At 40.6% G+C, this 15,087-nt stretch overlaps 1 protein-coding gene across 5 annotated transcripts in view; it reads right to left on the bottom strand.

Moving 5' to 3' along the window:
* The window catches only part of GRIA1 (glutamate ionotropic receptor AMPA type subunit 1), a 300,553-nt gene that overhangs the window by 136,973 nt on the left and 148,493 nt on the right, over window positions 1-15,087 (bottom strand). For all 5 annotated transcript variants that reach the window (XR_005986977.1, XM_041750345.1, XM_041750344.1 and 2 more), the window contains exons 3-5: window positions 9,106-9,345; window positions 6,018-6,202; window positions 773-826 (exon numbers count right to left, since the gene is read on the bottom strand). Coding sequence is in view for 4 of the 5 variants with exons in the window: in XM_041750345.1 (XP_041606279.1) it covers window positions 773-826; window positions 6,018-6,202; window positions 9,106-9,345 (479 nt within the window). In the remaining variant the exon portion in view is untranslated. The remainder of the gene's footprint in view (window positions 1-772; window positions 827-6,017; window positions 6,203-9,105; window positions 9,346-15,087) is intronic.

Genomic DNA, 15,087 nt, shown 5'->3' with positions numbered 1-15,087 from the left:
TGTGTCTCTGCCTCTCTCTCTCTCTGTGTGTGTGTCTCTCATGAATAAATAAATAAAATCTTAAAAAAAAAAAAAGATGGATGGTCAAAACACAACACAAGAGAAATAGAATTGCTAGATATAACGGCCATAAAATAAAAGTTATAATGGCACATGTTATTAGGTAAAATTTAATATGAATAAAAAATATTTGATGACTCAAATCTTCACAACACTCAAATAATTGTGCCCAATAAAAAGAACTGCAATACATTAAAATGAAAACAAAATTTTTAAGAAGACAAGCTTAATCTATATCACATAGAAAAGTGAATACAAACTAAATTGACATAATATTTTTCTGTTGGAAAATTGCTTCTAGTTAAAGATCTGTCAATACTAGTATAATTGTGATTCTGGTGTTTGTACTTGTAAACACTATTACTAATGTCAAAATAGTCAAAACAATGGGGTGGAAACATCCTGTAGTCGTTCAAAGATGTGCCAGTTTTGTCCTTATTGTCAAGGGGCAAAACTGATTGAATCTGCAATTCAGATAACCGTCTCTTCTACGGAAGATTAGAAATTTACTAATAGTGTGCTGTGGTCTGACAAGTGAGAATGTTGAGGGGAAAAGGTAAATTTAGTATTGCAGCTCTGAATTCCCCCTTCCACCCATGCAGTTCCCATTAGCTGGGGACCACAGGAGCAAAGTAAGGCCCAAATGTGCAAAAATGCATAGACTGAAAGTCTACACAGGCTGAGGACAACCTGTGTAGTGCACTGTACTCACCAGATTTGCAAGGATGTAGTGGTAGCCAATGCCGTTCTTCTCCAGCTTTATAATCTATAAAACATGATGTGAAGGGATTCACCAATCAGTTTTGCAATTAAAGCTATAACAGTATTAATAGCAACTAACACTGAGTGCTGACAATGTGCCTTTCCCTATCCTAAGTAGTGAGACTACCATATCACAACTACTCAGTGATGGTGGCATTATTGATACCCTCATTTTACAGATGAGAAATTGAAGCATGGAGAGATTAAATAAGCTCCCTAAGTTTACCCGGCTATTAAGTGGCAGATGCAGGATTTGAAATCAGTTTTGTTTGATACTAGGGGTAGAGTAGTATTAACACACACACATACCTCATTCAGATGAAATGCTCATTTCGCTTCTCCCATAAAGTCTTTCCCTGGATGGAGATTCTTTCTTGGTGTGAATCTTATACTGTGTTGAATTTCCTGCCACTGTCATGACAATATCTGCTGCTTGGATGGATGGATGGGTGTGGGTGGATGGTCAGATGGGTAGGTTCTTGCCCTTTAATTCCTTGCATGACATATATTCAGACCCAGTTCCTTCTTTTCCTAATATTGTGCCTTCTTCCCTAAACCAGTTGAGTACCCAGACATTAACTGAGCACTTAACCTGGAAGTTGGAAGGGAATGTTGGGATCAGATGGTCCAATCTTCCACTGTACAGATGGGAAGTTCAGGGCTAAAGAGGGGAAGTGATTTGCCTAGATCCTGCAGCAGTGCTGGACAGGAACCCAAATGTTGTGAGTCTTTGCATGTAACACCCAATTATGATTAATTATTAAGAGCCGGGGTCCCCCCAAATCTCTCCATCCTAAAAGTGAAGACTTTTGTAATCATTGTGGGCAGGAAAAATATTTGTAGAAAGAATTATCCAGAGGTTTGCTCAGACAGCCAGACACACTACCCAAGGAACAGCTAAGAGCATAGGCCTTGGTTTAGCCCTAGCTCAGCCTGCAAGTTAACTTGATCTATTTCTTTATTTTTTAATCATGAAATTGGGGTTAGTACATTCTGCTCAGAGCCTCTCTTGCACTCTTACAAGAAGGCATAAAACATATGAGAAGCACTTGGGCTTCTTGTCTAACTGAATAAATTTTCAAGGTTATTAAAATCCACATTCAGACATCTACTTAATTGGATGTATGGGCATAGCGGCTCACATATTTTTTTATGTAGGGAATAATTAAATGCAAGCACACACAATGAATGCTCTGAAACAGTGGTTAGATTGTGGAATTCCAGACCATCGAGCTCAAATACTATTGGGATGATAGTTTTATTAGTAATTCTTCATTACTTTTCCATCTTCTTGTCAAATGGTTTGCTGCCCTTTCAATAATAAGATACCTTTACCATAAGCCTATTCAGCTTCTAATAAACACAAAACATTAAATAGCAGATTTTTTTAAAGATATTTTAAAACCTACCACATTTAGGCAATAGATAAGAATAATCTGCAGGATAAACTTACAGATTGAAACATAAGAAACGGATGACAATTGATGACTTTTGGTTGGTAAAAATTAGCAATTTCATATAGTTCAACATAATCCAAACCTTCCCACCTGTCTTTTCGCTTATTAACCCATTGTCCTCTCTTCTCTCCTTTCCTACTTTTCTTTCACAACCATTTATTAAGTGCTTACTTTGTACCAAGCACTATGCTGTGGATATAGTGGGAGGTGAGACAAGTATGGTCTTTGGCCCCCTGGAGGTCCCACTTTACTGGGATGAGACCCACACTAAACAGATGAAGAAGTGAGTGCCCTCAGGGTTATAAACTGAGAGAGGTGTTATAAAGGTAATCTACAATTTCATGTGGAACCCATAGCCTTCCTGACCCTATTCCTTCAAATCTTATTTCCACGGGACTACCTTAATTCATAATCTTTGTGTCTGGAATGTCCTTTCCCATTCTGACTATTCATAACCTTTACAGCTGAGCTTGAATCTCAACTACTCTGTAAAACCTTCTCTGATTAATTAATCCAACCAACAGATATTTATTGAACATGGATGATATGCTAAGCATTATGCTATGTGCTGAGGACAACCTGTGAACATATAAGGCAAGGTCCTTGTGTCCTTACTAAACTGAACTGACGTTTTAGTAGGGAGACAGATGGTAAATATATAAACAGATGAATGAACAAGATTTCAGCAAGTGAGAAGCACTATGAAGACAGTAAAGCAGGATGATGTGATGGATGGTCTAATCCTGGTCTCTCTCATCTTTAACTCATTCTCAGCTTAATGACTGTACTATATAATTTGGTGTCTGATATACTGTCAAAGCATTATATTCTAATAAGCCTATTCCTTGCTCACAAACCTTCACTGCCTCTCCACTCTCTTTGGAATAAACCCCAAACTCTTTAGAATGGTTTCCAAGGATAGTATCAATTATGTCACCATCACTGTCTCCTAGTAGACACTCAGCATGCTCCAGCTGGCTTGCTAAGCCATTCTACCAACCTCAGCCCTCACATGCCTTCTGGGCCTCCCTACTTGCCTTTCTTTCTAGCTTAATGGCTCTTATCCAGCCAATAGCTACCTATAAATATTCAGACCTATCTCACATTTGGGATCTTTCCTTGACCCTTCATTGATTCCCTATTCTTTCCACACACTCAAAAAATATTTATTGAATACCCACAAGATACGAAGCATTATTCAAAACACTATGGATACCACAAAGAAGAAAATAAAACAAAAATCCTTGCCCTCAAAATGCCAGTATTCTAGTTGGGGGGCTGGAGATAGAGACAGGCAATTCCTTTACTGGAATTGAGAATCACTATCTCCTTCTTTAGGTTAGGCAGGACATTTGTATTAGACTGAAAATATCCGAATTCAAGCATTTGATTATTTGGAATGATGCCAAAATGTCAGGCTGCAAGCTTTTAGATGTAAATTCAAGACTCATCACTGTTACTAACTAGTCGTTTGAACCCAAGGCAAATCAACCATTGTGACCATCAGTTATTCCATCTGTGAAATGTGAATACACACAGTAAATTGGGTGCTCTGTAAGATCTCTTCAGCAATTCAGTCTTGCTTTTCAGAATAGAAAAACCTAACAATTAAAAGAGTTACTATTACTACAATCCAAAATGCCCATATAAACAAGTCACTTCCCTGTAAAACAGAATTTGTCTTTTCACAGAATATGTGGCTAAAGTCAGCAGAGGCTGAAAAGTTACATTTTTAGGAGGGTCTGGCTCTGCAGCCAGAAGTCTGACTTCCTGCTTTTCTTATATACTAGCTGTGAAATCCCAGGCAAGTCTCTTGTTTCTTTATTTATAAATTAAGGGAGCTGATAGAAGCAGTTTTATACAGTTTATGTGAAGATGAGGTAGCATGGTGCATGGAAAAGACTTGGCATGGTGTCTGGTATATGGCAAGTGCTCAGAAAATGGTAGCACTGGCTACTATCTTTACTACAGAGCAATGAAGGACAAGTCATCAGTCTATTAAGAATACCTAATTATCGTTCAGCACTTTTTCCAACTGCTATCTCACCCAATCTTTTTCTCAGCCCTGTAGAACAGAAGCCGTCATTCCTATTTTACAGATGAGGACCCTTATGCCCAAAGAGGGAAGTGACTCAAGAAGGCAGTACTAGGTGGTGCTATAAATAGCAAAACTAGGCACAGGCTTACACATGTCACTTTCTACGGGGCAGGCTCCTTTCTTTACATGAATAGATTTTTATTTTTTATTTATTTGGTTTTTTTTTAAATTTAATTTTATTTATTTATGATTTATTTAAATTCAATTAGCCAACATATAATACTTCATAAGTTTAGATGTAGTGTTCAATAATTCATCAGTTGCATATAACACCCAGTGCTCATCACATCATGTGCCCTCCTTAATGCCCAACACCCAGTCACCCCATCCCCCCACCCACCACCCCTCCAGCAAACTTCACTTTGTTTTCTATAGTTAAGAGTCTTTCATGGTTTGTCTCCCTCTCTGATTTTTTTCCCATTCAGTTTTCCCTCCCTTCCCTTTTGGTCCTCTGCACTCTTACCTTCCACATATGAGTGAAACCATATGATAATTGCCTTTTAATTCTCACAGGAACTGTCTGAAGAAAGCTATAATTATTATGATGCCCCTTTCACAGATCAGAAATCTGAGACATAGAAAGATTAAAAACCTGGCCCAAAGTCATGGAGCTAGTAAAGACTAGTGGGGTTTAACTTCCAGCCACTCTGGCGGAAGGGTCTCTGTGCTTAACCATTACCCTATACTGTCTCGTTTAACTAGCATTCAAATCCCTTGAGTCCAGCCCAGAGAATCCCATAGAAACAATTTTTCTGTTTTCTGTTTCCAAGAGGGGTGGTCAGATCCATACTTTATCTAGTAGAACACATAATTAATGCCTTAAACAATCACTGATTTTCAAAATTTCTCCTGTTCTGTTGCTGAGACCTCTAAATGGTTGCTGAGCTCATGGTGAGATTCCTGGTGGGGGTCCCAGGGTCTAGAAAGGCCATCAACAAGCTTTGTCATATTGTCAATTACCTGAAACTACCATCTTTAATTACATGGCACTGTTAAAGAATGATTGCAAAATCTATTTTCTTGCTAGCTCAACCTAGATACACAAGTATATGTCGAAAGACAAGAGATTAACACAAAGGCCTGCTGCTTGTGAAATGGGTACATGCTCTAGTTCTTAGAATAGGAAGAACCACAGCTTAGAGACCTCTGGCTAAAAACTATTGAGGTTACAGTGCCCTTTCACAGGATGTACAATCAATGGATTTCTCAGACGCATGAGTGTATTTAAGGAAACAGTACAGAGGTGCTTGCTGCTTCCCTGTACTCTTAAAACAGGGCAGTGGGCCGAATGGATGAGATGCTAAATGCTAGACCAGTGATGACAGAACCCAGGAATCTGATTCTACAGTCTGTGTTCCCAGGTGATAGTGCTTCACAAACTCTAAAATGCGATGTAATACGCTTTTTCACCATAAAGCAACTGATCTGAGAACCATTTTAAGCCCTAGATCCAGTCTCCCATTGTTTGTACTATTTCATAAAAGTTCAGAATTAAAATGTATAAATTACGGAATGTGGGGAAGGAGTCACCTGTCTCATCTAGTCAAGAGCTCTCTTTGTAACACTCAAGGCAAAAGGCCATCCAGCTCCCTCTTGAACCACTGCCCTCACCCACTCTAAGCCTTTGCTACATGCACTACCTGGCCCAAGATGGCATTGAGGCGTTCTGATTCACAGTCCACCACCACTAGTCGCTCCTTTTTCTTTTCTAGGTCCTGAAAGAGCATCCGGTATCCTTCCTCTGTGGTGGTCAAAATGTTGACTGCTGTCACCTGCCAGTTCTTCTCAGCAGCTGTGTCCAGAACTTTCTGCAGGACGGACAAACCTGGAAATTGGGTAAGACAGAGAAGTGGCAATCAGGATACACAGGTACCACCTGCCTCCACTTGGCACCCACTTCCATTGTCTCCCCCCGTCCTGACTCCTTCACCAAACTCAGCTCTAACATTTTCCCACTATGCAAGTCTGAGCCCACTGAAGGCAGGCAGTGGTTCTCTTTTGAGCTTGTTTCCAGAACTCAGCACACAGTAGTGTTAATTAAAAATATAATCTAAGGCTCAAATCCTGTTGCTACAATATCCTGGTGACCTTTTACAAACTCCTTAGCTTTAAACTTTAGTTTCTTTAATGGTAAAACGGTGATGTTAATAATGCCCGCCTCATAGTGTCATCATAAGGATTAAATGAGAATGTTTGATACATTCTGGGAATGTAAATGTTCTGGGAAGTAAAGGGTTTTATAAATATTATTATTGGGTATTTAGTAGTTGCTTATTAAATGTGCCAACCCAACATCTAAATAGGCACCTAATAACTGTCAAATTCATGAATGTTCAATACCTGATACTTTGCCTCTTATGTAGTAGGTATTCAATCAGTGTGTACTGACTTAAATTATTCTCTTCTAATTTATAGTTAAATGAGAGAGAAGCCCATTACTCAATGCAGTTTTGTTTCATCTTTAAGACATAAATGGTCTCAGTTTCCTACGGCTGCTATAACAAATCACTATAAACTCATTGGTCTGAAACAACACACATTTATCATCTTATATTGCCACAGGTCAGTTTGAAATGAATCTCCTTGAGCTAAAATCAATGTGTCAGTGGGGCTATGTTACTCTCAGGAGGTTCTAGGGAAGAAAATTTTCTTGGCTTTCTAGCTTCTAGAGACTTGCTTGCATTCCTCAGTTTATGGTCCCTTCCAACTTCAAAACCAGCAGCAACTGGTCAGGTCTTTTCCACATCAGCCTCTGACACTGACTCTTCTACCTCCAACTTCCACATTTAAGAACGCTTGTGATTATATTAGGCCCAAAAGAATAATCCAATCTAATCTCTCTAAAATCAGTTGGTTAGCAACGTATATTCCATCTGTAATCTTAATCCCTCTTGCCATTGAATATAATACATTTATAGGTTCCAAAAATTCTTAGAACATAGATATCTTTGAGGGAAAGATGAAGGTCGTTTTTCTGCTACTTTAGGTGGTTCTTTCACTCTTACATTATTAATCAATCTTTTGTATGAATATTAGTTGTCTCCTTCTAACACTGCTAATCCCTCCCATAGTAATCAGCACGGTGCCTGGCCTCAAGAATCATCTCTCAATTGATTCTGTTATGCCTTCTTACCTTCGTTTCTTTTGCAGTGCAAGCTATTTGGCATGCTTACGCCTCATATTCACTGAAAGTTTACTATGTGTCTGGCACTATTCTACTAGCTTTCTTGTTTTCAGTTTACTTAATCATATGAGGCACAAATCATTATCATCCCCATTGCACCACAGATATGAAAATTGAGGCTCAGAGAGATTTAGTTTTTGGCCCAAGGTCACATAACTAACAAATGGCAGAGCTCTGAGCTCAGATTCCTGAGACAGAGTCCTTTTAAGAGCATAGGTGCTTCTGCCAACCCCAGAGGTGATTCTCTATAATCAAAGTTACAGTCTTCTGGGTTCTGGGAAGTAAATTTGCCATTTCTAGGCCTCAAGCTTCAGAATGCTGTACAACTGTCCTGAAATAGCCCTTCTGCAGGTATGATCCTCACAATGACTGCTGTTTGAGAAGGGAAATCCTCAAATAAGGAGAGGGAAGGGAAAATTGAAGAAAGCAGAGGGTTTCTGGTCTCTCCCTCCAGCTCCTCCTCATTGAACAATGCCTGCTTAACACTGCCCCCAAAAATGAATCTCACAAGCCACTCTCCTACTCAAAATCTTCTCGGTCTTCCCCCAGTCAACCTCCTATAAAATCTCCATTTCACTTAGGGTAAAACTCTTCTGTCTCAGTTTCCAGACCTTTCATAATCCATTTATTTACTTATACCAATTATGACTAAGTTCTGATGACTACTTAGTATACAAGGGAAAGAAAGGTAGGAGAGTACAGTACAACCACCACAGACGTTAGAAAAAAGAAGATAGTTCACATTTAAGGATTAGGGAATAGAGAAAGCAGTGATTGAGCAGACTACAAAAGAGAAGAAGGATTTACATATGTAGATTTGGGAAAGCAAGTGCATTCTAGAAATGAGGAACAGCATGAGGAAAGACGCAGAGAAGAAAAAAAGCATAGGAAACATTTGGAAAGTGTGATGTAAAATTCAAAATGTAAGTGGAAGCACAATTAGAAGGGCCTAGGAGAGGTGATGATTATGTTGATAGCTAACATACATGGAGGACTCTGAGCACTTATGTTCCATGCACTGACAGGAACGTTCTAGTCACCTCATTCAATCCTCACAGCAACTTTAGGAGGTAGAGATCAGGTTTATCTTATTACAGGGATGAGGGAATGAAGGCACAGAAAATTTGCCCAACGTAAATGGTCAAACTGAGGCAGAGAGAGCTTGCCCAAAGACAAACAGCTGGAGAGGAGAGGACATGGAATTTAGATCCAGGTCTGTCTGACTCTACAGTCTTTGCTCCTGACAACTATGCTGTGAGCTATGAACCATTCAACATAGGCCCTTCGGCTTTGAGTCTGGACTCAGGAGCCATGGAAGCTTGGTGAACTGTAGAGTGACATGGTATGTTAAGAGGATTACTCTCTCAAAGGATGTTTCCACACTGTAAGTTGGAGGTTAGCGCCAAGAAATCAGCCCATCGAAGTAAAGCATTTCTGGATCATTCCCCCCATGCTTTTCACTGAGGCAAGGAGGCATCATTCTCCTTCCTGCTGGCAATTTTCTCCCATTACTCAACAGTCTCCCACCCCAACCCTTGGCTTACCCCGGTCGGCATCATAAATGTAGACAAATTTCTGCCATTTGTAATGGTCGATGATGCTGATAAGAGCATCCTGCAGCTCTGGGCGCAGCTGAAGGACAAACTGATTGGAAGTGTCAACAGGAAAGCTCGGTGTAATGAAGCAGACATGGAGGGCCCCACAGAAGGAGGTCAGCATGTTGACAGTTCTCCGTTCATAAAACCCAAAGATGGCGTAGACTCCTTTGGAGAACTGGGAACAGACTGGAGGAGGAGAAGAGAAGGATTAATAGAAGATACTACAAGGAAGCTGGCAGATGGCTCCAAAACTAATCCATTCACTAGTTCATTCATCCCAACTCATCATCTTTACATTCACCTATCTTCTGGCCATCCACCCATCCAACCAATCTATCCATCCATCTTGCAAGTCTAATCCAACTGTCCATCCATTTTATCTATTTATGCATCCCATTCACCCATCCATCTGATTCAATATTTAAGAGGTACCAATTCCATGTCAGATGTTATCATGCTTATTAATTATAAATATACATAAACCATTTTCACATGTTCTCTTACTTTATCTCTGCAGTGACCTTAATGAAGGAGAGGGATAAATGAGTCATTTTTTAAAAGGGAAAAACTAAGTCTCAGAAAATTAATGAACGTGTCTAAGATGGAACAGGTAGGGCATATCTGAGTTGGGTGGATATTTTAACCCCAATCCAGTCATCTTGCTATGACACTGCCCATCACTTTAAGGCAAAGCATTAAAAGCTGTAGGAGGAAGCGGGTCTGCCAGCTTGCTGCTGATACATGCTTAGAAAATAAGCATGGATTTTCTCAGTCTACCCTTAGCTTTCAGTGTACATTTCTCTGCCAATGTTCACTTTGTGTTTGCACATCCTGCTAGCTGACTTTTCAGCCTCCCCACCCCCCTGCCCAGTGTATCAGACATAGTAAAAGCTTAGCTGTATAAACATCCCCATGGGAGCCATTTTGTAAGATCCCAATGTAGTTACCAATCCTGGTTTATGGTTTATTACATTGCTAGTTAGGATGCAATATTAAAAAAAGAAAAGTTGGGATCCCTGGGTGGCGCAGTGGTTTAGCGCCTGCCTTTGGCCCAGGGCGCGATCCTGGAGACCCGGGATCAAATCCCACGTCGGGCTCCCGGTGCATGGAGCCTGCTTCTCCCTCTGCCTATGTCTCTGCCTCTCTCTCTCTCTCTGTGACTATCATAAATAAATAAAAGTTAACAAAAAAATTAAAAAAAAAAAAGAAAAGTTATAGGGCCAAATCCCAGGTCATTTAACTACTAAGCTCATTTTAATACATGATACAGGAGAGGTGTCATTGTTTTTGTCCCAGTTAAGTAGGTGACCAACCCTAAAGCCATCTCTGATGCCTGAAATTATCTTGCTAATATGGATAGTGAGATGAATCATCCTCATCACAATAACAGTATTTTGGGGCACTCTACAGTCCTTTCACATATATTAGACTTTTCATTTCACATCACAACCCTGTGGCTTTAGTATTACCATTTTTTTTTTTTTAAGATGAAAAAGCGAGTGCTCTTAGGTCCTCTGTTTCCTTTAGCATATCACCTGCTTCCATGACCCTGCATTACCTTGTATGTGGGGTCTCAAATTACCCTATATAAGCATCACCCAAATGTGTTCCATGAAACATTAGTACCACAAAACACTCCTTAAAAAAAAAAAAAAACTTCTTTGGTTAAGTAGATTTGGGAAATGGTGTATACCTTGTCTGCATCTTGGAGGTTCATACTGCACACTAGTTACATAAAAGGTTGTGAGGAATCCTGTTCAACTTTAACCCAGATTTTGTCAAGTCTGCACATCCCCAGGATCCTTTGTTGGCGAATACTTTTAACATGTTATTGAAGATCCTCTGGGTCGTGCTGCACTAAAGAATGCAACTAACCACCAGTACTCAGTTGTCTATTGTGACTCTCAGTTCTCATTCAGTCCCTAGAGCTAATGGGCTTAAAAGTTCATCTCTTAAAGATGAACTGTACAAGTCATCTGTCTGATTCCCACTGAAAACGTATGTATCGTCCACAGGAAACTGGGCCAGTACATTAACATCTGCTTGCATACCTGCAGTTACTGGGCGTTTATTACTTCTCTAGGTGCCGAGTCCACTGACTGATGACTCTTTGAGACCAGAACCTCATGGAATGTCTGCTCTTAATGCACTCCACAGCCCTCCTGGTATCTGAAGGTAGTTCTCATGCATTCTAGACTTTTGGCATATAGTTTCCAGCAGTGAAATTCCTTCTCTACCCAAAGCAAGGGGGATCTTTTTAATTAACAAAAGTAAAAACAAAACACAATTTCCCTTCCTGGTGCAAAAGCTCTCAAAAGTTTTGAGGTTTCTTATTGTACACAGGAAGCATCTGACCATAGCTCAGAGCCTGAATAACCAGCCCCTTAGACCTCTCCCACCTTACACTCCTCTCCTTGCCCCCTGCTCTGGCGCCCAGTCTTGGTAGCTGTTCTTTGGGGCTCTGAGCTCACTGTGCCTTGAGACTCTGAGGCAGCTGCTTCCTTCCTCCACCTGCAGGGCTCTTTCCTTATCTGTTTGCAAAAATCACTCCTTTTCGTTATCTTTTTTTTTTTTCAATTTTTTAAAATTTAAATTCAATTAACCAACTTAGAGTACATCATAATTTCGGATGGAGAGTTCAATAATTCATCAGTTGCATACAGCATCCAGGGCTCATAATATCACTCCTTTTCTCGTCTCAAATCTTACCCCCTAAAAAGGCCTTTCTTCATCACCTTTTCTCAATAGTGACTCCAGCCTCCCCACACCTGCCTCTCTGTCATTTCAACCTGTCTTACATCTTAGACTTTTCTTATTATCTGAAATCATTTCCTTTTTTTGCTTCTTAATATCTATGACTGCTTGGGTCAATGTTAATCCCTGAAAACAGGGGTCTCACTTGTGCCCCAAAGCCACCATAGTGCCTGGAACATGGTAGGGCTTAATAAGTATTTGTTGAAAGAATGAATGAGAAATGCTTGATAAGAGGGTCTACATGACCCACAATAGGGTATGAGGGGGAGCTGGACCAAACAGAGATGACTGTTGGATCACCCTGGACCTCCTGCTTCTCTAAAGTAGATATTTATCCTTTCTCACTCAGCCTATTTTCTCTTTCACCCTAATGAGGACATTCTATCTGTTCACAGCAGACAATAGGCACTGTCTTTAAATATCTATTGTAATTGCCAGAATCAAGATTTCCATAAATATGGATTTCTTCACCAGGAAGCATACACTGTATGTTATTCTTCCTATGTTAAATATAGATTTGTCAAAAAGCACAATCCATCTTACTGAGTGAAGTGTATAGAGGGAGCACATAAACCTGTTAAAATATTATAATATGCTCTGTACAGTATTTTTAGGATTTCTTCTCCCTCCTGCTGCAATGAAATATTATCCTGTGGGATATGAATCTTATGTTCCAGATCTATTCCCTCACGTCATCCACTTGGTTTCACACCTATAGCTGGGCCTCTGGGGCCCTCATGGCTGGTGTTTCTTGCAAAAATTTAGAAGCAAAGGAGGAGATGGAGGTATAAGAAATAGGAGTTGGTGCACATGATCAAATCTTTAGACACACAGAGGCCAGGAAATTTTCTCCCTCAACTGATTTGTTTTCTCTTTTCAAATTTATCCCCCTTAAACTGAGTGCTTTATCCTCTAAGGCTAAGAGGGTGCTCCCTCTTACCCAATGCTCCCTAAGAAAGCATGGCTGGGAGGTAAGTTGGCCTGGATTTACTTAACTGGACCGTGGCCTTCAGAGTGGCTTGGCATCTGACCTTCCAGCTAAATCTTTATTTTGGCCAAGCAGGAACAGCTCCAGAGAGAGACAGAAACAGAGAGAGAGTGAGATGCAGACAGAGACAGAGAGACAGATGGACAGAGACAGAGAGACATACAGAGACAGAGAAAGAAAGATAGATAGAGACAAGGAGAGAGAGAGAGATAGAGAGAGGCATTCTATAGGTCTAAAGTTTGTGGAAAATTGTAGTCATTTGTTAAATATTGAGAAATACACTTAGTAGTTGTAGGGCATTTCTTTGAATCGGTCATAGTAAATATTCAATCAGAAGAGATAAGGTGGTCCTATGAAAAAAAAGTACTAAACTAGATGCCAGAAGACCCAGAGGATTCTTTTTGGTTTTATCACAACACAGTAGTTATGTGACCTTGAGCAAATCCCACATTTTCCCTAGGCTTCAGTTTTCCCATCTGTAAAATGATGGTTTAAACTCTGTGATATCCAACATCCCTTCAGGCTCCAACATCCTAGATTCTAGTCTAATTATGCAAACATATTTACTGATTGATAACACTATAGTTGTTTGCTGGTCAAACTTTCAGCAACCTCCAGGGCACTTTTTCAACCCCCAGAAGCAGGTAAAGGCTCTCAGTTCTTGGATCTGATTGTAGCAAACTCCTAGCACTAAATCTAGATGCATTCAGAGTCTTGAGTTTTATGTAAGATGCAATTTTACCCTGATGTATGAGTTGGTCATGTAGTAGAGAGTAGGTGAGAAGAGGCAAATAAGAAAGGGGGCTGGAGGTGGGGACTGCATGGTCAGGTCCAGCAAGCAGGAGGAAGAAATGGGAACCTTCAGAAGCAGCATAAGAACACTGCTGTGTGCTGGTCTCTCTCAGACTCACTCTGATGTTAAATCACAGTAGGCTGGATGGTGTGTGGTACCCTCAACTCAAGACAGCAGTGCTGTACAAAATGCTTCTGACAGTTAATAATTAGGAGCTGACATGTGAACCACTTACAAGAATGTTCCTTGCATTGACTCCCTTCCTCCTCTGAGGTAGGTTACAGTGGGGAAAGTGAGGCCCAGGAACAGTGCAAGGCCCAGCTGAAATCTGAACTCTACCAGTCTGATCATAGGGCTTGAGTTCTTTACCTCTGTGATATGCTGTGCCCCCTTCCCAGAAATTTTGATGGAAAAACAGTCTTGGTACCTGGGTCACCTTCAGTTTCTAGGAAATCCTCTCATTTAATGCTGCCTTCCCTGACACCAAATAAAGGCAGTTACTACACTGGGGTCTATGGACATTGAAATAAAACAAAATGGATGATGTGCTCACTACACACCCCCCTGTCAACTCTAGGAATCAGGAAAAGCATATATACACATATCTGTTCATCCATCTGTCCATCCATCCATTCATCCACCACCTGACATCTAACATCCGCTGCTCATTAGGCATTGGAGATGAACTGCCATATGAGACAACACCTGACTTCATGGACTGTTACCTTGACAGTGGGAGGGCCCGACAATGAAGTGAGCAGTAACACCTCAGTTATAAGTGCTGTGGCAGGAATGAGTTCAGGCCTTAGGCAGGGACACATAATGCCAGCCTTTGGGGAACTCAAAGAAGGCTTCCAAGAGGATACACCAGTATTGACACTGACAAATAAGCAGACATCGGCCAGGAGAGGGAGTATGGTGCAGTTGTACACACATGAAGTGCATTTGGGGATGTAAGGCACAGCATAGGGAATAGTCAATGGCATTGTAGCAATGTTGTAGGGTGACAGATGGCAGCTACACTTGTGGTGAGATAGCATAATGTACAGAGAAGTTGAATCACTATGTTACACACCTAAAAATAATGTAACAGTGTGTGTCAACTATATCCAAATTAAAAAAAAATATATATATATAAAATATTTCAGGTAGAAAGAACAGCCATTGCAAAGACCTTGGCAAAGAGAGAGACTCAGTGTGTTCGGGGAACTCAGCCAGAGCATCAGATTCCGATGTCCCCGCCTCCAAGAGATTCAGTAGCAGAATGTGTCCAACGATCAGAGCGAGTAAAAAACGAGGCCAGGAATTCCCTCCTGGGGAGGTAGGAGGGCAAGACTGGCAAGGGCAGGAAAACCCACACACAGCGCATGCTGCCTGAGTCCATCCTTGGTTC

This window comes from Vulpes lagopus, chromosome 3 (assembly GCF_018345385.1).
Source record: "Vulpes lagopus strain Blue_001 chromosome 3, ASM1834538v1, whole genome shotgun sequence".
In the NCBI taxonomy this organism is placed as follows: Eukaryota; Metazoa; Chordata; class Mammalia; order Carnivora; family Canidae; genus Vulpes; species Vulpes lagopus.
Note: the sequence above shows the minus strand (reverse complement) of the source record. Positions and strands in the feature narration are given on the sequence as shown.